This window comes from Herpailurus yagouaroundi, unplaced genomic scaffold (assembly GCF_014898765.1).
Source record: "Herpailurus yagouaroundi ecotype Mexico unplaced genomic scaffold, PumYag 77, whole genome shotgun sequence".
NCBI lineage: Eukaryota > Metazoa > Chordata > Mammalia > Carnivora > Felidae > Herpailurus > Herpailurus yagouaroundi.
In genome coordinates this window covers 76,727,374-76,755,128 of record NW_024412388.1, presented here as the reverse complement: position 1 = coordinate 76,755,128, position 27,755 = coordinate 76,727,374, and the positions used below count along the sequence as shown (strand labels likewise).

The following is a 27,755-nucleotide window of genomic DNA, read 5'->3' as shown; positions in this document are numbered from 1 at the left end:
TTTTTTTTTTAAATAATCCGGGGGGGCGGGGGGGACAAACTGAAAGTCTACACACCTTTATCGTGTTCCAGGCCTCCAAGAGTATAAAATCTATAAAATGGGATTCTCAGAAGCAGTAGCCCTAGCCCAGTATTATAAGAAGTGCTTATCTGAGGCACTTTAAATTAAAACAGGAAGGAAATCAATATTTCAGCAAATCTACATTTACAAGTTGGGACCCGATGTGTCTTTAAGTGGTCTGAGTTAAAGCAATATTGCACCGGTCAAGCAAAGTAAATCAAGACACCTCCCAAAAGGTGGTAGAGTAAGAAAAATGCCAATTTAATCATTTACTTTAGCAGGCAAGCAATTTGTAAACATTCAGTAGCGGCAGCATCCAAGTTACAAACAATTTAAAAAGAAACCAAGATTAGTGATTATAATCGTTCCTTCCCTTTCCCCAAAAGAAAAAAAGAAAAGAGAAAAGATCTGGAAAGGAATGCCTGAAAACACTACAAACATGGAACATTCAGTTATGTCTTCTATCAGCCTTCTATGCGTCCTCTCTGTGTTTTATTTTTAAAGATGTATCTACTCCTAAAATGCATTATCTTGCAATAACTTGTACGTGAGTGTTTGCAATCTAGGAAGTGGTTCCTGCACACGGATGTGCACGTATCACCTCAGTTCAGATCCCATTCGCGAAGGGAATATTTATGTCTTGATTCAATGCTTCTTTGACTTCGAGTGGCAGGGTGTCAAAAAGATGGTCTTCCACAACAAGCCCGCTTTTCTTGAGCAGGCGACACTGGCCCAGCTGGGCTGGCAGGCGGTCCAAGCAGTTGCCCTTCAGCTCCAGCTGAGTGAGCTGGGAGAGCTGACCAATCTTCTCGGGGAGGAAGGTGATGCAGTTTTGCCCCAGATTCAAAGTCCTCAACTTCACGCATTTGAACAACTGTTTTGGCAGAATGTCCACTTTGTTCCCGGTGATATGCAAATGCTGCAGGTTCTGAAGCAATCCTATTTCTATGGGAATTGCCGAAATGTTGTTGTAGCTCACGTCTAAGCATCTGAGTTTCTGTAAACTGAACACTGCCACCGGTAAGGATTCGAGCTTGTTGTTAGAGAAATAAAGTGACTCCAAGTTTTTGACGTGGGTGATGGAGGGAGGAATGGTGGCAATCTTATTATGCCATAATTTTAAACACGTCAGTCGTTTTAAATGCTGGAAACTGATGATCTCCTCAATTGTGCGTATGTTATTCGATTTTAAATCCAGTTCCTGTAAATTTGAGAGGCTGAAAATAGCATGGGGAATTCTCTCCAGCTCACAGTTCTGAAGTTCGAGCTCGGCGACATTCATCATTTTCTTAAGGCTGTTCAGTACCAAGAGTTTAGTGCCGTCATTGTGAATGACTAACTTTGTAAGATGCGGAGCCACATCTGTAATGTTGGAGGGAACTTTGGTCAAGTTACTCTTCACGTGGAGAATCTTAAGGTGCCGCAACTCTCGGAGAGATTCAAGTCCGATCATCTTATTGTTTTCAGAGTTCAAATTGCCTATCAAGTACAACTCTCGAAGGTTTTTGAGCAAATATACCCAGGCAGGAATTTCTGCCACATCGGTGAACTTCACGTGAAGGCATCTCAAGTGATCTCGGAGAAAGCTAAAAGCAGTCTGTTCCACTTTTGCAGGGCAGTGGCAGAGGTGAAGCTCTTGGAGGTTAGTCATCTGAGAAATCTTAGCGGGAATTTTAGCTTCCGGAATCAGTTCAAGTTTGAGCACATCCAAGTCTGTGAGGTCAAAGACAGCATCGGGCACGCCTGACAGCATAAACAGATGCAGCTCCTGCTTGTCCTGGGCGTTGCGGGACACGTGCTGCCTGAGTTTTTCAAACGTCCACTCGTGGTTCAAACTGATTTCCCTAAGTTTATTTTCACTGACTTCCGACAAGAACACACCAAAGCGCTTCGAATAGAGCTGGTCATATTGGTCTACCATGTGTAGAAGGAACGCAAAGTCATTCTTGACATCCGGAATGTCACTGAAGCTGCTCTCTTCTCTGACTTTTTCAAAAGAATATTCCTTTAAAGGTATCCTGAATAACCAGAAGAGAGTGTAGAGGCAGATAAAACCATAAACACAAATAATGGAAATGTAACTGATGAGAAGCTTTTTCAGCATGTAAGCCATATTGTGGGTGCACTCAAATACCTCGTAACCAGTCAGGTGCTCCACTTTGGGCTTGCAGACGTGTTCAAAGCTGATTGCGTTGACAAAGTTTGCGGTATAGCAGAGGATAAAAATGAATTTGGCTGTTTTGATAAATGTTTGGACCACGTAGAGCTTATAGATCAAGTCACTGTCTTCCACATGAGCACGGAACTTCCTTACTTTCTCAAACAGGGCTTTGGCCTGCTCCCCATCTTTTTTATCAAGGATGGTCATGCTGGGGACTTCGATCACAGGCTTCTCGGCTGAAAATTTGAAGCCTGTTTTGTTGATCATCGGGGTACTGGCACTGGGGCTCCCTTCATCACTGCTGGTAGACACATGCTTTGGTAGAGTCTGGGCACCTGTTATTCTCTGCTTGTTTTCCTCTGAGTCTTCGCACGCTGTCTCAGACAACGCTTTAGTAGTCCACGGAGACTCAAAGCACTTTCCTAATATTGAAACAAAATGTTCTACTTTTGAGCATGTTTTTGGATATTTGAACCAAAAGTTGCTACTGACCATGAGAATAATAGTATGTATAAGAGCAAGGTATGGAAAGTACTTAGAATACCACGGAAGGGCCAGATGGTAACACATCTGATTAATAAATACGTATTGCTGAAAATCCAAGTTTGTTTTTCGGCCTGTTGGATCCTTCTTCTCTTTCTTTGTCTCCTGATTTGAAACTGTCGAATCTGTGTGAGGGTATGTGGCTCTGAGAGGTATGTCAGGTGTCACAGCAGATGTGCCAAAGGAAATGTCACTTGTCGTCCGCCCATCTTGGTCTTGGTCAGTGGCTGCTTCCATCTTGGGGATATTGGTGGTAACGTCGGCATTTCCCGGTGGGGTGTGTGCCTTTGAATTTACAGGAGATGGCAATACCGGCAAGCAGACCACCTGATCTTTGGTAAGTTGCATGGTTCCCGCAAAGATGGCTACCATCAACATAACGACAGCCAGGTAATCCATAAACACGTCCCACCATGGTTTCAGGATTCGGTAAGTTGGTTGAATGTCATTAAGTGAAGCAACTTCCGCAAGGGTAAACATTCCTAGAAAACAAGGAAACAAAAGACTTTATTACAAAGATACAAGTGAAAACATTAAGTAGAAAACAAAACAAGACAAAACCCAACACTTTACTTGCACCAAAGTAAAGTTTTCTCATCCACATCCTAGCTTTTTATCCAAGACAGGTATAGTAGTAAATAAACTAAAAGGAATGAACACATATGAGAAAAATCGCGGTCTGTTGTAGCTTTTCTCTCCTAGCCCAAGAGAAGAGAAAAAAATGGGAGAGGAATAATAAGAATGCCTACTAGGTAAGAAATTACAACACTTTGCTGAAGGTCTACAAGGGTTAGAGTAGAAATGGAGGCAGGAGCGGGGGCAGTTTAAGAACTATTTTAGGGACAGAACCGAAATGTCTTGTAACTTCCTGGACCATGAAGAAGGATATGAGAACAAGATGGTATTTGCTGTGGACTGGACTGATTTAAGGTTAAGACTGGAGTTTTAGGGAGAGGAGTGAGATGACTTCTATTTTGTTCAAGCCAAAATGGAATGGTCCATGTACACTATTAAATTCTAGATAGCCTGTGTACCAGACTCAGGCTTACTGTTTATGAATGGTGAATGGTGTGCTTCTCCAAGCCTGGGGATGTTTACTTCTAAGGGTTATTCGGAAAGCTTAGATTAAGTAAGGACTATAAAGCTCTTATCACTCTGGTGGAAATGTGCCACAGACAGTTGAAATTAAGGGTCCAGAGTTTAAGAGGAGTCTTACTATACATACTTGGGATTTATCAATATATGTAAACTGAAACTATGGCCCTGGATACAGCACCTGTGGAAAGCATGTGGAAGGAGAAGAGGGTCAAAGACACAGGTGGAATGATCAGTGACATGACACCAAATAGGTCAGGCCCTGTAAGACCTTTGATCTCTACCAATGCGGGTGAGCCCAGAAGCAATGAAGGGAATTCCAGCACCAGGACACCTGAAAATGTGGTCACCATTCACTGACAGCTGGCAGCTTTACAGTCTTGAAACTATACAAAGAGTCAAAGTACCAAGGACAATCATCCTAGAAATAACCAAGAAAAACACAATGTTTATAGGGCAAGTAGTGGGAATGGGTTTCTGTAATCATATATGTGAAACAGGTGTTTATCTTCTTGAATTTGAAGTTGCAACTTCTTTATTTTATTTCTTATTATTTTAGAGAGAGGGAGGGAGGGGCAAAGACAGAGGGAGAGAGAGAATCTTAAAAGCAGGCTCCACGCTCAGTTCAGAGCTCAACTTGGAGCTTGAGCTCATGACCCTGAGCTGATGACCTGAGCTGAAATCAAGAGTCAGATGCTTAATCGACTGAGCCACCCAGGCACCGCTGGAAGTTGAAACTTCTTGAAAAGGAACTTTACTATAATCTACTTTTCTCGAGATGCTCTCAGGTTCCAACGTTCATATATAAAATGACTTATTACTTTGAAAAGCTAGTAAAAAACAAAAAGATAAAAGGCCAGGTGAATATCTAAAGTTCTGGGAATACATTATACATTATTTTTTTAAATAAAGGAAGAAAAATTTTTATCTTACAAAAGTTGCCTGGTATGCTGTGTTGAAAAGGATTCTGAGGCTGACTCTGACTGTGGCAGGAAACCTGTTACATGACAGGTTACTAGTGTCTCCCTTGGATGATATCAGTACTTTGATTCTGCTTGTTCTCTCTGTTGTAGAGTAAATCTCTGAGAGTTGGGATGGACCATACCTTATTTTTTCTCTTCACATATCTGGTACTGTACAGAGGAGTCACATAATTTTTCTCAATAAAATACAATGAATATCTATTCAATTGTAACAGCAATTCTCATATTTGGAGTTGTGGTTTTTTGGTTTGTTTTTAAATTATTTTTTAACATTTATTTTTGAGAGACAGAGCATGAGTGGGACAGGAGCAGAGAGTGAGGGAGACACCGAATTGGAAGCAGGTTCCAGGCTCTGAGCTGTCAGCACAAAGCCTGATGTGGGGCTTGATCCCACGAACTGTGAGATCGTGACCTGAGCCGAAGTCAGATGCTTAACCAACTGAGCCACTCAGGTGCCCCTTGTTTGTTTAAAAGTACGTGCACACAGGCAAGAATGGGGCAGGGGGAAGGGAGAGAGAGAGAGAGAGAGAGAGAGAGAGAGAGACAGAGAGAGAGAGAGAGAGAGAGAGAGAGAGAGAGAGAGAGAGAATCTCTTAATAAGGCTCCAAGCTCCGTGCAGAACCTGATTCGGAGCTCGATTCCACGACACTGGGACCACAACCTGAACAGTAATTGACAGTTGGATGCTCAACTCACTGAGCCACCCAGACACCCCTGCAGTTTTGTTTTGTTTTTTTAAAGTGAAATGTCTTTTATTTAATCAGGTAAACATAAGCCCAAAAATACAGCCAGACTATTTACTTTTATTTTGTGAAAATTGGTAGAAATCACATTTGTAGATTTCAAGGGCTTAAGTATGAAATGTCTGGCACCCAGTCTTTATTAAAAAAATGATCAAGTAAGTGGGAGACAACATCCCCACTGGAATCCTTTTATTCTGAGCTCTTGTATCTTGTGTGTGTCTATGGTTTTGTGAGTGGCTGGGAATTTAAGCAAAAAGCAAGATTACTGCAATGCACAGTGGGCCACGCTAAATGAGAAACTGTTCACCCACGTGTCACATTGAGCTCTCTGGTCCCTGTAGAGGATGCACAAAACACAGCACCGAGCCACAGGCTACGGAGCAGCTCTTACTTCACATACAGAGACTGCAGAACACAGCTCACAAAATTTCTTCCTGGCAAAGAACATCATATGGTCACACCCAGGGACGATGGTTTTAAAGGGCCATCAGTATAACTAATAGAAAAAAATATATATATTTTTTGCACAAAACACTTCTTTCTAGTAAGATTTTTCTTTACTCTTCAAATAGCTGTATTGGGCTCTAAAAGAGTCAGGATGTTTGGGTTGGAGGACGGAGGGGAGAAGGGAATTTTGAAAGTCATCCTGCTGAGACTACTGGTTACTTCTCTGCCTCCAGTCTTTTTATTTATTTATTTATTTATTTATTTATTTATTTATTTTTAATTTTTTTTTTCAACGTTTTTTATTTATTTTTGGGACAGAGCGAGACAGAGCATGAACGGGGGAGGGGCAGAGAGAGAGGGAGACACAGAATCGGAAACAGGCTCCAGGCTCTGGGCCATCAGCCCAGAGCCCGACGCGGGGCTCGAACCCACAGACCGTGAGATCATGACCTGGCTGAAGTCGGACGCTTAACCGACTGCGCCACCCAGGCGCCCCTCTGCCTCCAGTGTTTTATCTACTTATTATTTAATTATTGTTACAGAAGTAGAGTTGACACTAAATGCTCTATTAGTTTCAGGCATATAAGATAGGGAGTCAACAATTACATACATTACGAAATGTTCACCATGGTTAAGTGTAGTTACTATCTGTCACCAGACAATGCTATTACAATATTATTGTGGGTTTTTTTTTTAATGTTTATTTATTTTGAGAGAGAGAGAGAGCGTGAGCAGGGGAGGGGCGGAGAGAGATGGAGAGGAAGAGCATCCCAAACAGACTCTGTGCCATCAGCATGGAGCCCAATGTGGGGCTCGATCCCATGAAACATGAGATCATGACCTGAGCCCAAATCAAGAGTTGGACACTTAACCGACTGAGCCACCCAGGTGCCCCAGCTATTACAATATTATTGACTATATTTCCTACATTGTATTTTTCATCCCTGTGACTTATTTTATAAGTTGAAGTTATACTCCCTAATCTCCTTCACCTATTTCAGTCATCCCTGCCCAGCCACTCCCCTCTGGCAATCATCTATTTGTTCTTGCATTTCTGAGTCTATTTTTCTGTTTTTCGTTTTGTTTTTTAGTTTCCACATATAAATGAAATCATATGATGTTTGTCGTTTACTATCTGCCTCCATTATTTTTTTTTTTTTAATTTGAGAGAGACAGAGAGACAGAGAGAGAGAGGGAGAGAGCAGGGGACAGGGCCAAAGGGAGAGGGAGACAGGGAATCCAAAGCAGGACCCATGTTCAGAGTAGAGTCTGACATGGCATAATCCTACGACCCCAGGATCATGATCTGGGCTGAGTGAGCCACCCAGGTGCCCCCGTGTGCCTCCATTCTTGACTTCCTTCAATCCACCTCCCACCTGCTGCTCACCCTTCAGTTAAAACTCCTCTTCTCCCAACATTCTCTATGCCCTAGGTTGGTAACGTCTTCCAGTTTCTCCAAACAGCTGTTCTTCCCTGTATGTAGGTCCTCCCACGCATTATTTCCTCTACTTCCTTCCCACTTCCCTTCATGAGGCTATCAGGTTTCTGTTACCTTTTCTAGGAAGCCCTCCCTGACCTCTAGTCTTCTCTGATGTGTCCCACAGGACTCTGTACCTCTACCCATAATAGCCCTTATCACACTGTGGTGGGCTGACTTATTACTTGTTTGATCTCATACTAGATTTAAAATTCAGCGGGGCCAGGGACCATGTCCAGCCTCCTTATTCCCATACAGCCAATTCCTGCCACCTAGTAGGTGCTTAATCAAGGAAAGACTGTATGGCTCTTGATGGTCATCTTCAGCATCCTCCTCCTCCTCCTCAAAATTCCTCAAGGACATTTATTAACTATGTACACATGGTATTGGCAGAAGAGCATTTTATTAAACTTAACTGCCACATTGCAACTTAGGCCTACAAGAATAAAAACTACAGTCAGGCTTCCACATAAAAATAAATAGCTAAAAACACAAAGTAAAGAAACTATGGGATCCTTGTAACCAGTGATATTCTGTAGCTGTTAAAGCTTCATCCGTGGTTTTTTTTTTTTTTAATTTTTTTTTCAATGTTTATTTATTTTTGGAACAGAGAGAGACAGAGCATGAACGGGGGAGGGGCAGAGAGAGAGGGAGACACAGAATCAGAAACAGGCTCCAGTCTCCGAGCCATCAGCCCAGAGCCTGACGCAGGGCTCGAACTCACGGACCGCAAGATCGTGACCTGGCCGAAGTCGGATGCTTAACCGACTGCGCCACCCAGGCGCCCCCATCCGTGGTTTTAAAGCACCTGGGGCTCAGACTCAGGACAGGAGTCCCGAGAGAGAAGAGGAAGTCGATCACTTTCTCAAGAGGAGGAAGAAAAAGCTAAAAGGAGAAGACAGAGCATTAGAGTACTATAACTTCACAATGACCCTGAATGGTCACTAGCTCAGCCCCCACATCACCCCAGGGTGATGACATCGGAACAACTGAGATCGGGCATGCAAGGGTGGGCTCTCCTCCTCCAGCATGCTGTCTTCTCTGCCATTACCCACCAAGGGTTCTGGGGCTCTGCCATTTCCTCCAGCCTACCTCCCTTTTTCCTGTCTGTTGAACTCCTATTCTTCAAGTTCCAACTCAAACTTTCCCCAAACTCCTGTCACATGGTCTAATAATAATGTTTCTAATGTTTGTCTCTTCATCCAGATGTTGAGCTCCTTATGGGTACAGACTGTGCCTTATTATTCACCCTTGATCCACTGTGACCTGTTCTCTCCCCTCTAAAGAACAGAGAAGGCATTTGGTGATGACAATGATGAGGATGAGAGTAATAATGGCAGCTGTCATGTTGCCATCTTCCTTCCACACACCAAACACTGTACTGGGGGCTGTGTATCTGGTATAATTCCCTGCTTTTGTGCAGGATGTATTCCTGAAAATGAATGTATGAAAGTTTAGAGTTTCAAGTTCTGGAGGATGAGGGAACAGTTCTACTTCCAAAATGCTACCTAGTATCATAAAATCCACCAGAATTTCTAAAATTAAACAGACAGATAATACCAAATGCTGGTGAGGATGTGGAACACTCAGAACCCTTCAACACTGCTGTCAGGGGTGTAAATGGGTATAACCACACCGGGAAACTTTTGAGTGAATATCTACAAAAATGGGATATATGCATACTCTATGACCCAGCAATTCCACTGTGAATTACATACCTATGAGAAACACAGATCTTCATCATAAGGCATGTACAAGGCCATTCCCAGCGGCACTCTCTGCAATAGCCCTAAAGTGGACACCAGCTAAACGTCCACCACCGGTAGAACGAAAAAGTGAAATGTGGTAGAGTCACAAAGTGAAGTATCAGGCATCAATGCGAATGGTCTGGTTACATGGGTCTGGCCAGTTTATAAAATGAGATCTGTACACTTAGGCCATATGCCTTTTCAGGTATATACGTTTTAACGTCAATAAAAAGTTTCAAGAAGAAATAGGAAAAGAAGCTGCAGCACAAACCCCTGCCCCACGGATGTGCAGTGACAGCGGACGGAGGCTTCGCCTTATTCCCACCCCAAGGCACACACCTGCTGGCTGGCGTCACAGGCCAGGGAAGCCCGTAACCTTCTGGCAGCCTCCCCTCACTGACTATCCTGCCTGGCCTGGGAGAAGTACTCCTCTCCCTGGAGTACAAGAGACCAAATCTGCTACGGAAAAGAGGGTGCGCAAAATGCGCGAAATGTGCGAAAGCTGGGGGTGGGAACAGTCGAACGTGCACAGATGGAACACGAGTGGAACACTGCCTGAACTCCATCTAACCTTCACAACGTTACTCTCATCTGCTCAAGTGTTGTTATTTTCCCCTGACAGACAGAGGAATAGGCTTGCAGGAGTGACGCTGTGGAAGTCAAACAATTAGCGGTGGAGTCTGGATTGAAAAATCTCATCTAGGGCCAAACCGCATGTTCCTTCTAGCAGACTATCCTGCCTCTCTTCCTTACTTCGCGTGTTTGCAGTTTGCAAACTACTTCTCTATAAAGTTCCTTGGCTGATTTTCACAGTAACTCCCAGTGAATTAGGCACTGCTATTGCCCAACAGTATGTGGAAACCTGAGGCACAAAAAGCTTAAATGACCTCCCTGGGCTGATTAAGTGACAGAGCTAACAGAATCTTTCATCTCCAAATCTCATTCTCCATCACCCAGTCCTCCAATGGCTGTGCTATTGGCTACGGCTGGCTGCTGAAGGAGGGAGCCAACCACTGTCTTTGGCTTTGAGGAGACAGAGGAATGAAATTATGTAATCATAACCTTCCTTAAGGTAACCTTTCATGACATTCACTCAGAATTCAAGAAAACCATGAGCCAGGCACAGCGAAGGGGAATACAGAGATAACGTATGTAACTCAGTCTGTGCCCCCAAGGAGTTCCCAGTCAAATGGGGATGAGAAGCATTAAGTGTGCTATTACAACACTGTAAGAAAACTGCTCTGACTGGGTTAATACAAAATACAGGAGGAACAGCACAGGACAAACCCATGTCTGCATCTGATAACTGGGATAACTGGGAGGGCTCCACAGAGAGGTGGTTTCTAACTTGAGATCAGAAGGAGGGGGACCATCATGTGGTGGTGGGGAGGGGAGGAAATATAATTTTGACAGAAGAAACAGTGCAAAGGTGTGGAGATATTGGGAATTATCTGTCACAGAAACTACAAAGTAACTACAAATAATTCTAATGTTATCCCATTATTAGTCTAGTATGCTCCTGTACAGATATCACATTTTACGGGTAAGTCATGAGACAGAAACAAACCAAGGCATGGATGGTTTAAATGCAGTCTCAAGGAAGTGCCTGGACCATAGGGCAGGAAACCAGTACTTTCCTGCAATGTCAGCCTCTTGATAGCTCTTATCTCAAGCACAGGGCTTCAATAAATGCATCTGTTATCCTATTTTACCCATCAAAAACTTAGTAAAAACTTCCTACCTCCCAGGGAGTATTTCAACCATTAACTGCCCCAGAATGCAGTTAGCACTTTGAAAACAGAAGTTGCTTTTCATATACACGAGTGCACACAAAGTATATGAAATACATACTCATATAATACAGCGTATTAAGTACATGATGATCTTCAAGGACTTTCTCATGTGAAAGTCAAGTCAATGAGAGAGAAGATCGGCACATAACTTCTGTATCTTTGATCTCTTTAGTGAATCAAGACTCAAAATGGATATACACAGGGGTGTCTGGGTGGCTCAGTCACTTAAGCATCTGACTCTTGATTTTGGCTCAGGTCATGGTCTCAAGGTTCATGAGACTGAGCCCCGCATTGCGCTCTGTGCTGACAGAGCCCACCTGGGATTCTCTCTCATCCTCTCTGCCCCTCCTCACCTCGTGTGCACTCTCTATCTCTCAAAATAAATAAATAAATTTTAAAATAAAGAATGGGTATACATGGTTATCAGCAGACATTTTTTTAACCCAAGGAAGGCACATTTAGTAAGTAAGTACGTTCTTTGGGCTCTCCTTTATAATATGTCTTGTAAAGGACTTAAAGAATTACATTACGAGGATGAGGATTTCACATTCCAAGGCTTCTCTGTTTATGGTACATGTGAAAATCAGCTTAACATTCCTGTAAGCACACATTTCTCATGGAAATTGAGAAAGCTCTTGTACTAGAAGTGAAAGAGGGAAGTTAATGGACTTTGGCTGAACAAAGACGAATCAGAAAAGATTCAGTCTAAATTCTTTTCCGATACATGATTCTATTTTCTTACCTGAAAGTATGACCAATAATAATGGAATAAACCAATGACCAATAGCCAGGTTCAAAAATTAGAAGCTATGATGATTGGACAACCCTGTGAATATACTAACACTGAACTGTATACTTAACTGGGTGAATGGTATGGTATATGAATTATATCTCAGTAGAGCTGTTAAAACTGAGAAGCCAGACCTCAATCTTTGTTTATTTTACTGCCTCAACTGCCTTTCAACAGAGACAGGATAGTGAAAGTAGACAGGGTTGTAGCCTCACTGTAGGTATTCAAGCTAGGCTGCATTCTAGGTTCAAATATGTTCTAAAATGATTGCTATTCCATTTGATTACATTGAACTGGTTCTGGAGAAAAATCTTTAGCACTTTCCTTATCCTCACTGAGCATCCACACCTCATCTATTAAATATTGGCAACAATACCTATTTCTTAGGGGCATGTATTGGAAACAACTCAGTTTTTAGGGTCTGACACAAACGAAGCCCCAAAGATGTCTGCTGAATCTGAGTGCAGAAAAAGGATCACACAGGGGGAAAGCAAGTCCATTTTACTTAGTCTTTAAGTGAAGATGATCAGGTAAATTTCTTGAATTTTGAATAAGCATATAGCACTATGTACAAAGAAATAATCCTGAAATAAATGACAATACAACTTTGTACTCAATTTCACTTCTTTCAAAAACATTTCAATTAAAATTACTTATTTTTTCTTAAGATTTTATTTCTAAGTAATCCCTACACCCAACGTGGGGCTCAAACTTACAGCCCTGAGATCAAGAGTCACATGCTTCACCGACCGTGCCAGTCAGGTGCCCTACAATGGAAATTACTTTATATAGCAGTGGCAAATTATACTAGAAAGAGCGTAATTTGATGCCAAAGACAGCGGGATTCAAATGTTGCTTTTTGTTCATGTTTATTACCAGTATAAACATGGGTAACTTAGGGTCTATTGGAAAACTTACATTAATGGGATTATTATTAACATACAGCAAAATCCCAGCATCAAAACAGAAAAAAAAAGGTCACCTAATTTAAAACTTTAAAAATTAATCCCATTTGCACCAGGAGGAGGCCTTCAACACCCCTATTAAAAGGAATACAAATGGTTCTCAAATATTATTTAATGTAGAGTGTAGAATAGGAAGAAGCATAAGAGCTTAATTAATTAACCTAATATATATATTTTTCACAGAGGAAGGAGTTTCCTGTCCAATCAGATACTAATTTTCATTTTCTTTCTACTGTGTTCTATGAAAACCCAGTCAGTTTTCTTGGCCAAACTGGGCAAATGGGAGAACACTCAGACTGTTGAGGATCAAATTCTCAAATCCTTCAGTGAAATAACTCAAAGCAGAACAAATTAAAGTTCATAAAGAGGTAATAAACTATCATCACTACAAGTAACCCTTCCTCAATATCCAGTGTGCATGTAAACACAGAAGTGTATGTATAAACGCATGCACACACATGCCACACCCAATTCAGACATCAAAATTCATATGATCAAAGAAAATAAATGGTTCAGATGCACAACAAGAGAGTAAGAATGTTTTAGTTTTTTCAGAGGTCTGTATCCCTGGTATTATGTAAGTATTAACTGTTACAGATGTTACATGGTATTAACAAATATTAAGGGTTTGGTATTATAATTATGCAAGACACTCTATAGCTGATGTAATTCCATATACAAATACGACTTACTTAATGTTACTTCCTCTTAAAAGATTATGATAAGAAGTTTTCTTTTAAAAATGGTTTTCTTTTGGGGTGCCTGGCTGGTTCAGTTGGTAGAGCATGGGATCCTTGATTTTGGGGGTTGTGAATTCGAGCCCCATGTCGGGTGTAGCAATTACTTAAAAATAAAATCTTTAGGGGCACCTGGGTGGCTTAGTGGGTTGAGCGCGCCTGACTCTTGATTTTGGCTCAGGATCAAGCCCCATGTTGGGCTGAGCATGGAGCCTGTTTAAGGTTCTTTCTCTTTCCTTCTGCCCCTTCCCGGCTTGTGCACGCTCTCAAAAAAGAGAGACAGAGAGAGAGAAATTTAAAAAAAAAAAAATTTTTTTTTTAAACATTTATTTATTTTTGAGAGGCAGAGTGAGACAGAGCACAAGTGTGGGAGGGGCAGAAAGAGAGGAGGGCGGGACACAGAATTGTAAGCAGGCTCCAGGCTCTGATCTGTCAGCACAGAGCCCAACACGGGGCTGGAACTCACGTACCTTCAGATACTGACCTGAGTTGAAGTCGGATGCTTAACTGACTAAGCCACCCAGGCGCCCCAGGAGAGAGAAATTTTTAAGAAAAGAATTAAAAAAAGAGTTTTCTCCTAACACGACTTTGGTCTAGATACCTCAAAAATAATTGAAAGAAAAAAAATGTTTAGGGACCCCATCCCTTGATTTTACAAACCTCTTGCCATATAAAACTTACTAAAATCAAATTTCACATGGGGCAAAATTCACCCATTTTGCTAATCTCCAAAGACTTTTAATAAATCCATTTAACACCTGAAGAAGAGGCCTTTAGAAAATTCAGAACTTCTGAGCTACAAATACAAACTTACACAAAAGTATATTTTAGTACTTATTTGGAGTTTCTCTCTACAGTACTGCTATTCACAGAGAAAATCTACTTCAAAGGTAAGGAATATAACTCTAAATACATTTTAGTAGACCCAAGGCAAAATATCTTAGGAATTAACAAAAAATGTGCCAATACACTGTTGTGTATTTTCTTGCTTTTTCTTCTAGCTCTTAATAAAAGTCATGGCCCATGTTTTAAAGCTAGAAAATGAGATCTTATTTGTGGAACAAAAGAATCTTGAAATCAAAGCTTCCCACACTTCATTTTAGGCAACATCAGAGTTTCTTTCACAATTTATCACTAGCATTGCTTGACCAGGAACTCAGGCCACCAGAATTTCACAAATCCTTTAGTACCTACATACCTCGCTTAGTGTACCCTCTACTAGAAACTTCGTTTCATTCAACAAATATTTACAAGGTATCTATATGCTAGGTACAGGTGCTGGGGATAAAAAGGGAAATAAAAGTAAGGAAAAATTAGTAGCTGTCCTTACTGAAAAAGCAGCTGAGAGGAAACACCAACAGAGAAAGAGGTATGGTAACGGCTTGATTAGCCCCTAAAAAGAGAGCTGACAGCTAATGGACCTCAATAAAGGCTCCACAGAAAGCCATCCCACTCAACGACAAGTGTTTGGTCAAATGCTTTTAATACTAACTTCATCCGGTTTGTGAGGCAGCCAGTGGGATTTCTGAGGGGAGTTCTGTTTGCATTTCTAAATTCTTCCCACCTGTAAGATAGTTATCTTAGCCCAAACTGACCATTTTCTTTTTTCTTTTTTTTAATTTTCATTTTTTAATGTTTATTTATTTTGAGAGAGAGGGAGACAGAGTGCAAGCAGCAGAGGGGCAGAGACAGAGGGAGACAGAGTCTGAAGCAGGCTCCAGGCTCTGAGCTGTGTCAGCACAGAGCCCGATGCGAGTCTTGAGCCCAATGTGGGTCGTCAACCCATGAACCGTGAGAGCATGATCTGAGCCGAAATCAGATGCTTAACTGACTGAGCCACCTAGGTGCCCCTGACCATTTTCTTTTTAAGTTTACTCACCTTTAATATTGCCTCTCCAGAGTTATGACTGGCACATGCCTGGGACTGACTGAAGGAGAGTGAACTATCAAGGAGTTCCCTGATCCCCTTAGTACCTTTCCATGGTCCTGGGAAGTCTTGCCACATTCTGTTCCAGTTACCTTTAGGACAGAAAGCCCTTCTCACCACAAACCCACGGACATCTGCTCTGGATATAGACAGCTGGGAGCCTACCAGTCCTTATTCCTGATTTAGTCACCACTGCTAGAAAGCACCTGAGTACCTTCCCTAGTGCTCATCTTACTAACCCTGAGAGAACTTCTCAAAGTTAGTAACAGATACTCAGGTATAGCTACACTATTAAAAGGCTACTTGGCAGTTTATTAGGAGACCCCAGCCATCAGGACTAAAAATGAACATAGAGTTAGACAATTGTTGCTCATGATCGCGGCTGAACTGTAAGTTTCATCTGTCTCTCTCCTTTTCTTCCTCCACTTGCATCTGAAGTCCTAACCTAAAGAGGAGAATTTCTTTTACCTGCATGTCCCCAGGCATGACACGGGAAAAAATTTAATAAAAGACGGAATCCTGGTGACCTATAACAGCATTCTAGGAGTGGGCACAGAAGGCACCGAACCTATGAGCCAAATACTGTTAATGACAGTGACATATAATCATGCCGAAGTCAACATAATCAGCTTTGACAGGAGTTCTTCAAAGTCCAAATGCACAACACTATACAACTCTTTTCAACGGGTCATTCTGAAGGTAACTTGTTTTGATAGACCATGCAGTTTGGCTCATGATTAAACATTCTGCAGAAAAACAAGAAGACAAAGGTAGGTTTGGGCACGCCCTCACCAGGAGATAAGACCAAGTTCTGATTCTTGACCGAGGGCAGGTGATAAGCCAGTGTGAACTTTGGGACAGAGGCAAAGAGGCACCATTTTAGCACATAGCTAGGTGATATAAAGGCCACGCAGGAATGGGCCTGAGAGAGGCAGACTCCCTGAGACAATGAAGCTGCCAAAACCTGACTGTCCTTCTCCCTGTCCTCCTGAGGTTTTCTGCCCTTCCGACCATGTACTGGATGCAGATGTTCTGCCCATATCTAACTGTGTGTGCAGTTTGCCGGAGTCAAGAAACACTTCACTCAGAATACACGTCAAAGTGCTGAATAAGTACCTAGCACATGGTAAGTGCTCAGTGAGAGCTGCTGCTGTTATTCACCGTGTTGAATAAGGCATTTTGGATAAAGGACCCTATAAACATTCTTTACTACTAGGTAATAAGAGAAGTTTGTCTTTCATGATGTGCCCATGTAAAAGCAATGGAATCCAGATGTTCTCCACTTAGCTGTGGCTTCCAAGAAATTCAGCTAAATTTTATATAGGCGTTATAACCATTAACCCTTGGCCTGAATCTTTGTTTACGTATTCACTCCCTCATCCCTCCATCCATGAAAGAGGTCTGTGTACTCAAGCGTTAACATGATGTAAGTTCCTGGAGAAACTCTGGTGAGCACATCCGGACAGATTTCCTTTCTCATAGAGCGCACAGTGTAGGAGAGACAACTATTCATGGAATTGAAGATACAAAATGGTCAACTGAGAGGAGCTACCCAGCAGAGGACCAGACAGGCAGATTTGCCCTGCAGGGAGAGAAGAGTAAGCTTTGTGACCCCTTGCTTTAACAGGCCCCTTTCAAGGTCCTGCACCTACTTTTCCATCTCTAACTCTGTGTTCTTTTCCTTAAAGACAGCTCCCCAGTGTCAGATAACAGAAGATCCTGACCTTCCCCTGCTTGCATGGCATCATGAAGGTGGATAATAGGGGCTTTTCCTCCAGCTGGCAAGGTCAAGGAAGAAGTCCTGAGTGGAGCCAGGTGTGGACACAGTGCGGGGGTGCTAGGCCAGATGAGGAAAGAGCCTCTGAGGAACTGAGGTGTCGGCAGCCAGCAGGCAGCCTGCAGTAAGCCATAGGGAAGTTTCTGATGTTATCAAACTAAGGGCAGCAGGGAGCCACTGATGTGTTCTGAGCTGGAGATGGGAGGTGGGTGAAAATCGGGATTGTGTCTTTTCAAAGGTTGCTGTGGGCCTCAGGGAAAGGCTAGTGATGGAAGACGTGAGATTAGGAATGCAGCTACTGGTTACTCTGGGCAACAGATGACAGTGAAGACTGGACTGTGGGTGGACAAGGGGCGGAGACAGTAGCCTGGATGACTTATGAGCCAACAAGCTGAAGAAGTAACAATCGGACTTAATGGACTGGGTGAGGAAGGCAAAGGAGAGAAAGATGTCAGGGATGACCCCCAGATTTCTTTCAATTCTCTACTTCATTGTTTCATATGCTTGTTCTTTTAGATCCTTTTACAGGATTTCATGTTTTCCTAAACCCTTCAAATCTTCTTTTTCCCCTTCACGCATCTTCCAGAATCCTTTATTTCTTTTTTTTTTTCCAAATCCTTTTTAAAAGTAAGCAGATTATATATAAGTGAAAAGAAATATAAGCCCTCACATGCTAGGGCATGAAATCTATAAGCAACGTTTGAAAAACACTGCTTTAGTGCTATCAACATACAGATGATTGGGAACTATGTTTTTACTGTACTTCTGGGTTGAAGCACAATTTCAAAACCAAAAATAGTTCTGCCTTCATCTATATTTAGAGAACACATACATATAATGCACTGCACTCTACAACACTATATGCAATATAATCAAGAGATAGCCAGTATATAATACTGTAAGAATCCTATAGTCAAAGCTTGTGATTTTTTGTGCTAATAAAACCTGTTTTCTGTAATAAACTAAAATAGGAACTAGTAAAAAAAACAAACAGGGGCACCTGGGTGGCTCAGTCAGTTGAGCGTCCAACTCTTTTTTTTTTTTTTTTTAATTTTAAAAATTTTAATGTTTATTTACTTTTGAGAGAGACAGAGACAGAATAAGAATGGGTTAGGGGCAGAGAGAGAGTGAGACACAGATCCGAAGCAGGCTCCAATCTCCGAGCTGTCAGCACAGAGCCTGACGCAGGGCTCAAACTCATAAATTGTGAGATCATGACCTGAGCTGAAGTCGGCTGCTCAACCAACTGAGCCACCCAGGCACCCTGAGTGTCCAATTCTTAAAAATTTTTTTTTAAATGTTTTTATTTATTTTTGGAGAGAGAGAGAGAGAGAGAGAGAGCGAGCGAGCATGAGCGGGGGTGGAGTAGATCATGAGATCATGACTTGAGCTGAAGTCGGATGCTCAATCAGCTGAGCCACCTAGGTGCCCTATCCCAAGCGTCCAACTCTTGATGTCAGCTCTGGTCATGATCTCAGAGGTGTGGGATCAAGCCCCATGTTGGGCTCTGCGCAGAGTGTGGAGTCTGCTTAGGATTCTCTCTCTCCCTCTGCCCCTCCCCAACTCACACACATGTGTGCGCTCTCCTTCCATCTCTAAAAAACAAACAACCCCCCCCCCCCAATACCTTCATTAGACTTTTCACAGGGCATACAGAAAGGCAGCAGAGTTTCATTCTGTACTGTTTTCTTTAGGTTAATATTAAAATGAGTTTATGTCTCATAAGTAAACAATAGCCAGGGAGTGCAATGGCTGTGAAGATGGGGCAAAGATATAAGGGGGAACAGTATGAGAACACAACCAAATACTTTAAACCTATACAAAAATATTCAAATGGCATAATTTATGCACAAATAATCTAGAGTCTCTTTTTACTGAACTAATAATTAAAAAAAAAATTTTCAATTCCTGTAAGGTGGTAAGCATAATGGAGAAGAATGTGGCTTCAGGAGGTAGCCTGCCTGAGTTTTCATCCCAACTCTACCTCTCACCGCTTCATCTGTAAAACAGACACACAATTAATGTCTCACCCATCATTAGTGGTGTAAACCTGGGCCTTCATTTTCTTTTTCAATGAAGTGGGGATAAAATACCACTGTGGCAAGAGAGACAAAACATCCAGTATAATCTTGAACACACAGTAGGCATGCTAACTGAATGTTCCCACACACACACCACTCTCCAAACCTGGCTCTAGATGTCCAGAAAAAAATTAAGGAAGGTTGGAGCCCCTGAAGAAAGCCCTGAGAGAAAAAAGGACCATGAAGGATTTGAGGGAGAAGAAAAAAACAAATGAAGAAAAAAGAATAGGGGAAAAAAAATCAACAACAACCCAAGATAAGAAGGAGGGGACTTCAAGATAATAATAAAGGTGTAAATCAAATACCGTAAAGGTTAAAAACTATCAAAATTCCTGGGGCGCCTAAGTAGTTCAGTTGGTTGAGTGTCCAACTTCAGCTCAGGACATGATCTCATGGTTCGTGAGTTTGAGCCCTGCATCTGGCTCTCTGCTGTCAGAGCAGAGCCCGCTTTGGATCCTCTGTCACCCTCTCTCTGCCCCTGCTTTGTTCATGAGCTCTCTCTCTCTCTCTCTCTCAAAAATAATAAATAAACATTAAAAAAAAAACTATCAAAACTCTTAAGAATCATTAATGACCTTTGACAATCTCTATTACAGTGGAATTCATTACTGACATTCAAAACCATCTTATTAGGTTTAACAAAAAAAATTCTCCCAAAGGTCAGCCTTCTAAAGTAATAAATATAAAACTTTATTTCCGAATTAGTGATAAACTGGTAAACTTGGCTGAATATAACTTTTGTCTTATTTCAAAGGGTTTGATAAAACAATGTTTTATTCAGATTCAATTTACTTAATCTTATTTTTAAGTGCTTAACATCTATTTGTGTAGCTCTTGTAAAAATTACAAATCATCTCTAGAAAAGCAGATCTGATAGGATACTTAACTGGTAGCCCTTCACTTGCTATGGTGTGTATGGAATTAATGGTCTTTTCCTTTTCCCAAATTATGATGAATTAGTGGAGTTTTCATAGAAAGCCACAATCATGATGATATAATTTATAACATTCCTCCTAGTTATAAAGAATTAGTGAAGCTGTAAAGCCAAATCACAATTGAATAGTCCATAGTTTGTAAAAAGTCCTGAAACTTTTCGTATTGGGAAGGTACAATGACCTTACCTATACGTACAGTTACCTTAAGTATAAACAAGCATAATTTTTAATTTAGTACACTGCTACTTATCTCAGGTGAGTTGCTTCTTTAAAGATTACATGAAATTATGGACCTTAAAAAATTTGGGGTATTTACTTTCTGAAAAAGCATGGCATCTACTCAACTCTGAAAAAATGGCTCAAGATAACATTTTTGAAAAAAAGTGTTACATACTCAAGTACCAACGTATTTATTGAAGCATCTGCTGTTTTAATTGTAGAGATCATAAACAGTGTTCCTCAATCGATTTCATGCCATGGCCCACAGAGAAAAGGACATTTTTGCACACCCTTGGGTAAACTGAAGAGGGTAAACACAATCAAGGCCGTGGGCTTCGGGCTCCACCCAAATGAGCGGATATTTCAACCATCTGGTACCCATTCCTGGCACAGACTGGGAACTGCAGACTAAAGTATATATAAGATATTTGATGTAAATTAAGGTCTAAAATCTTCCAAGTGATAGAACTTACCCATCTGAGGTGTGATAATTTTTGGAATGATTAAATGTTATTTTCTGTTCTTCCTCATAAGAGCCAAACCCCAGTAAAAACAGATCATTATAACCAAGAAACAATTTGCTCATTTATCTAATTTTACATGCGACACTTTAGAACTACAATAATGTGTAGTGTCTTGATGGACCAATGTCATTGGGTAGAGGCCTGCTAATGCTAAAATGGAGGATGGCTGTTCAATCGCTCATTGACTCAGCATCAAGCACTGTATGTTGTGTGAAAGTATTAAGGATTTGTAGTTGAAGTTAACTTACCTGGCCTATCACAGACTTCAGGAAACCTTTGTTGTCATTAAGCCCTCAAGCTCCCATCACTACATGTTATCAACAAATACTTGGCTTAAGTAATGTGATAGGTGCTGAGAATATGTATATACTAGAGCAAGACACATACAGTCCTTGACCTCCCAGAGCTTAAAGATCTGCCCATGCTTACTTTAAGTATGTATACTGGAAAACAGGAAGCATGAACCACTACCACCATTCTGTCCAGAATTATTTAGGGTCAACGGTCCTAACACATCCTGATCTAAAACGGCAACAAAGTAAGTGTATGGCTGTCGGGGCGCCTGGGTGGCGCAGTCGGTTAAGCGTCCGACTTCAGCCAGGTCACGATCTCGCGGTCCGTGAGTTCGAGCCCCGCGTCAGGCTCTGGGCTGATGGCTCAGAGCCTGGAGCCTATTTCCGATTCTGTGTCTCCCTCTCTCTCTGCCCCTCCCCCATTCATGCTCTGTCTCTCTCTGTCCCAAAAATAAATAAAAAACGTTGAAAAAAAAAAAAAAAAAAACAAAACCTGTTAGAGCTGAGACCAGTACTATGCAATGAAAGTGAAAATATAGTTTGCTTTCTGAAATGGAAAATGTTTGAGTGACAAATGCTAAACACAAGAGGAGGCCAGGAGAAGGTATAACTGGGACTACCTCAGGAAAACTGTGAGTTGTCACGTTTACAGGCCACCTGAGCTAGAAATATCTGAGGCTGTTACGCGAGGCTGATGTATAAACACGAGTCCAGATTTTCGTTAGGCAAATAATCTGTAGACACATCGTATCTTAAATATTTCATCCTATAGCAGTTGATTGAAAGTAGTTGGTATGTCAAGACAGTCTTTACAACTTTATGAATGGGGACTGATCTTTTATCATGGTAGTATGTTGCGTATTATAATTATTTTCCAGCAAGAAATCTAAAATGTTTACAAAGATGAAATAGATATAAACCATCTAAACAGTATCTCCTATCCATTAGGAAATGTGCAGAGAATGTACAGAATATTTGTCCTATACGAAGCAGAAGGCCGCTGCAGCTGCTCGTAGCTTGGAGTGCCCTGCAAGGTGGGCTGAGAGCATCCGTATTTTGGCAAACACGTATGTAATTGTGCTATTAGTGTGCCACACCACACCAGCTGAGAAACTGACCAAATTATGCAACACATTGATGGATGATGTTTGTTTAGTCATTTGACAGTGAAGAATACAGGAGGGCAGGATGAATGATAATTTCTCTTAGAAGAGAATATATCAATATTATCTTTCAGAAAACGCTCTGTAGACGGTGATGAAAGGCTACCTGGAGTTGTACTGAGTGTGAAAATGTAAGTGCCGAGCAAAAAGCCTGGAGGGAAGTTCCATGCTGTGTATGCTTATGTGTCTGGTGTCACCACTTTTTACCACAAATCCATTAGTTGAGGATAAGAGCTATAAACTGCCCTTTCCATGTTTATGCTCTTAACCGTGGATGGCACACCTTCTGGAAAGGGAAGGAAAAAAGTAAGAGGTGTTGAATCCCATTATTACCTACATATGGCAACTGCTACATCTTCCAGAGTAGGTCCAGATTGGGGGGAGGGGGGGAAACCCCAAACACTCATTTTCTCCCAGTTTGACTCCCCTCCCCCACAGTTTGACTTTTAATCGACATAGTTCTTTGTTCCTGTGGTAGAGACAACTGACTATCCTCCAGAAACCACTCTCCCTTCCTACTTTTTGGTAACAGACACCTGCTACTGTCACCACTCAGTTGAGCCACGTGCACTGTCCAGGTAGAGATCATATTTTCTAGTCTTATTTGCAACCGGGTATGGCCATGTAACTGAGCTGGGGAAACAGAATGTGAGAGGTGCCCATTCACTTCCTGGTAAGCTCCATAAAGACAAGGCTACTTGATTCAGCCTTCCTTTTTCCTTTTTCCTGCTGGCTGGAAAAGGAAGCAGGCACAACCTTAGAAGCCATGGGTAAGGCACAGCAGAGCTGTGCGCCAGCCGCAGGCTGCTCGCATCTGGACGGAGCCATTCTATTTAAGTTGCAGCTGTTACAGCAGTTTAACTGGTACCATAATTAATAAAATTTCAAACTACTCCAAAATGCCTCTTAAATACGAGGGTCCAGAAACAGAAAGATTTGGATGGACTCATTTGTGAGTACTTCTTTGTGGTTTCCCAGAACACGGAAGAGTGGAGGCTTTCCCAAAAGTAGGGTTCAGGGAAAGCATGACACTGTCAGATCCAAATTATTAAAAGGGCAATAAGGAACCCCTAAAGGGCCTGAACGAGGAGGAGGGCGATGAGATCACTGCCCTGATTTAGAAAGAATTCTGCCCAGAGTATGGAAGTAGGACTTGAGGTAGGAAAGACTGGAAGGGGGGAAGTGAGTGTGAAAGTCATACTAAGTTGAGGTGACTTCCAGGTAAATTTAGTTTTTCAGCTTGAATAGCTAGGACTGGTGTAATACACTAAGTAGAGATTACTAGAAGTCACTTGACTTAAATCTCAGGGGAAGGATCCAGGATGGAATTATTCATTTGTGACTAATCAGTATATGAAAGATGAGAGGACGCAAGGGGAGTACAAATGGAGAAAAAGATCAAAGAATCCTGGGGATCACTACCATTTAGGGAACAGGTGGGAGAAAAGGAGTCCGTGAAGGAGGAGAAGGGGGTCAGAGAAAGAGAAAGAGAACTGTGTTCTGGAAGCCCAAGGGGGCAAGTCAAGGATGTTAAGGAGTAAAGAGTGACTGGTGGGTCGGCAGTCAAGGTCACTTGAGACCTGAGCCCAAGCACTGTTGGCAAAGAAGTCCAGCTCACTGAGTGTAAGGATATTAGTGGGAATGGGAATGTTTGCTTCTGGAACGTGGGCTGGGAAGAAAAACAAAAGGCTGGGACAATAGCAAGAAAGGGAAGCAGGTTTGATGGAAGGGTGTACTTTTTAGGATGGGAAAGGAGTGGGGAGTTGGAAGTTAAAAATAACAGGGTGCGAAAGAACAGAGATGTTTTTATATGGCTGTTTGTTACCTGGAACATAAAGTTAAAAGATAGTGCAGTAAACCCATTTCTACAAGAAGCTTCAGCTCAAGGATGCAACATGCTGTTCTGACTAAGTTAAGGTAAAGAGATTACAGAATGCATAGTTCTACAGAAATTCTTTAACCGAGTTTGGATATATATTGTTTGCTTTTTCTCTTCAGTAAGTCGGTAAACATTAATCTCACTATCCACTGTATTACTTACCCAGTTGTAAAACTTTAAAGGGTCCTTTGTGGGGAACGTTGAAAGAAAAAAAGAGTTCCACAACTCCTCTCACTTTGAAAAGAAAACACCACACACAGACCTGTGAGTGAACAGCTCTGTGTACGTTTAAGTAATCTAAACAGCATCAGGAGCTCTCACCCCCTGAAAAAACTGTTAAGGTCAAGCATTAAAAGAACTCAAGTCAGATTACACCAAAAGGAAGAAGGTGGTCAAAGAACTATCTAACATTGCTAAGGAGAGTGTTAGTGACCTAAAGCAGCTTAATTTACTTCTCGTTTCCTCGGCCACAGCATGGAGGGGAAGACGGGGTGAGGAGGAGGTAGTGTATGATGCTGGCATCTGTCAGTGACAATCTTTCTGTTTTTACTTGAGAGAGAGAGGGAGGGTGAGACAGAGAGAGACTCCACTGATGTGTAACCTTAACTGACTGAGCCACCCAGATGCCCCTGTGAGTGACTATCTTGGCTGTGAGATACCATCACATAACAAGGAGACCGCTGAACATTCACAGGAGACAAGAGGAAAACTGCCCCCACCGAGGAATCAACACACACCCAAGCTCATGAAACTGTCACATCCCCCTGAGCAGTTTTAATGCCTGTTCTAGTTTTATTGAGAAAAAAAAAATGAGGTTTAGAAAGCGTGAATTACCAAGATCACACAGCTAACAAACAAACAAACAAACAAACAAACAAACCAACCAGGATTCAAAGCCCCATCTGACTCTACCAAACCCATTCCTATCCCCTTGAGCTTGTTTTAAATTGGAAATCTGGGGTGTCTGGGTGGCTCAGTGGGTTAAGTGTTCGACTTTGCCTCAGGTCATGATCTCACAGTTGGTGGGTTCGAGCTCTGCGTTGGGCTCTGTGCTGACAGCTCGGAGCCTGGAGCCTGCTTCAGAGTCTGTGTTTCTCTCTCTGCCCCTCCCCCAGATTGTGCTCTCTCTCTCTCTCTCTCTCAAAAATAAAATAAACATTCAAAAAAGTGTTTTTTTTTAAATTGGAGATTGGCTCCAATTAAATTAAAAAATGTCCCCCTATTTATGAATTATTAGAAGGAATGCTTAAGTAAAGGAACATAACCCTGGTGTTCAAAGGCTGCCTCAGGACACAAGGAGCAAAGTCTAAAAAGTGAAATGACCATTTACAATCCCACTGCCATTTCATAACAGGATTACCTAACACCTTTATCATCATCTCAGCTTTTAAAAGCACTTACGTGGATTCCAACTAATCTGATCCTTACAAACCCCTAGGAGACAAAGAAATAGTGTCAACGTCATTTTTTTAGCCAAGAAATTGTTGCAACAAGGCAGTGGCCCAGCTGATACTGGAAGCTGGGAGCTCTGTAATGTCAAACAGTGTACTTACTAGAATAGATGGTCTCACAATTTTACCTAATCTTCAGGAGTAGTTAGTGAAGTCAGACCAAATACTCACTAGAAACTCTTCTTGCACTGCAGTTTATGAAGCTTTCCTTTTTATTCTGAATTCATTTACTATAAACTGTAACTGTACTTCTTAAAGAGTAAATAACTCACTTGGGCCTGCCAGCTCTTGGTGCAAAATATGTACTGACTGCCCAGGGTGAACAGAGTACTGCTGTAGCTATGACTGTAGGAATCCTACAGGAAGGTTAAGAGACTTCAATCAGTGCTAAGAATGTTAGTCAGTGGTGGGACTGCCTGCATTTACTACATTCTTATAATTCTACCTTGACAAATCAATTTCCTTCAGTCCTTCTGAAAAGATGCACCTTTGGCATGCCTATAACATTCTCAGTCTCTGAGAATGAAAAATACTGGTATTAGGGAAAATATTTCTACCTATTATTTTTAATTCAATGGTTACACAATCAAGCCCATCAAGTTACATCCTAATAATCTATACCTAATGGCTACTTTCCATAAAGTATAGTATGTGAGCAGGTAGTGTGTTTCTCAAGTAACTTGGGTCTTTATTCACTAATAACATAATCACAAGGAGAAGAAAACCAGACCTGAATTGCAAAAGCGTCGCTGAAAGATGGTAATACCACCAATACAAATTACAGTCCTCCTATAAATCAGAGACCATCCTCAATCTCACAGAGAGCTTCCTGCCCAGTAAAGTCTGCCTTGATTGGTTTTCTTTCTGTTGTTGCTGTTGAAAAACCGACAGACAGGTGCCTGGGTGGCTCAGTTGGTTAAGCGTCAGGACTTCAGCCTAGGTCATGATGTCGCCATTCCTGAGTTTGAGCCCCGCGTCAGGCTTTGTGCTGACAGCTCAGAGCCTGGAGCCTGTTTCAGATTCTGTGTCTCCGTCTGTCTCTCTCTGTCTCTCTCTGCCCTACCCCCACTTAGGCTCTGTCTCTCAAAAATAAACACTTAAAAAAGAAAAAAAAAAGAAAGAGTGAGCCAGCCCAGGCAGCATCATGAGAATTTCACACACACACACACACACACACACACACACACACACACGCACACACACACACACCCCCAAGCAGCAACATGGGAATTTCAGGCACATACACACATACCATTTAAAGCCCAAGTGAGTGCATCTAGTTTTTAAGGAAATACTAACAACAAGAAACAGGTTGAGGGTATTTTCCACTGGTTTAAAAATAAAGCGTTCTACCCTTTAAAAAAAAAAAAAAGAATCTTAGAATTATAGCAACAGGAAGCAGCAGCTGGATTTATCATCCTTCATTTCCTCTGAGAGTTGTAGTAAGGAACTCCCCATTGAGACAAAAGCAATGGAGGGGTAGCCTACTCCTGCTTGGACCCAGAGCCACATGCTGCTGTGCACTGGCTGGCCACTTCAAAATCAGCCCGCTCACTTTGTCTCCCAAAGCTTTCCGTGCCCAGGTCCTAGGCTTTGACAGAATGAGAAATCTGACCAGAAGTTAAACACACATAATGTAATAGCCCAGGGTCTAGGAAAGCCCAGGAACAACCCCCCTGCCCCAGGTCTCTCTCCGGGGCTCCAGCAGGAGAGCTGGGCTTGGCTTCCTTCAGCCACTTGTGTGTAGCACAAGTTCTTTATTTCTCTTGGCCTCGGTTCCCTCATCTGTGAAGTGGCAACGGGACCGCCTATTTCACAAGGTTGTACATGGGCAACGAGACAATGAATGTCAAAATACCCTGCAAGTCCCCCGTCAATAATAATACCCCAGAGTAACAGCAATACATACCCTTGTGGAAGGGGTTTTACCAGTTCCAAAGCTTGCACAAATATTATCTTTCCCT

General features: G+C 41.9%; 1 protein-coding gene across 3 annotated transcripts in view; it reads right to left on the bottom strand.

Annotated features, from left to right (window-relative positions):
• Nucleotides 1-300: 300 nt before the first annotated feature.
• The window catches only part of LRRC8D (leucine rich repeat containing 8 VRAC subunit D), a 124,275-nt gene continuing 96,820 nt past the window's right edge, over nt 301-27,755 (bottom strand). For all 3 annotated transcript variants that reach the window (XM_040470907.1, XM_040470910.1, XM_040470908.1), the window contains exon 3: nt 301-3,246. In XM_040470907.1, the coding sequence (XP_040326841.1) occupies nt 668-3,244 (2,577 nt within the window). In that variant the 5' untranslated portion in view covers nt 3,245-3,246 and the 3' untranslated portion in view covers nt 301-667. The remainder of the gene's footprint in view (nt 3,247-27,755) is intronic.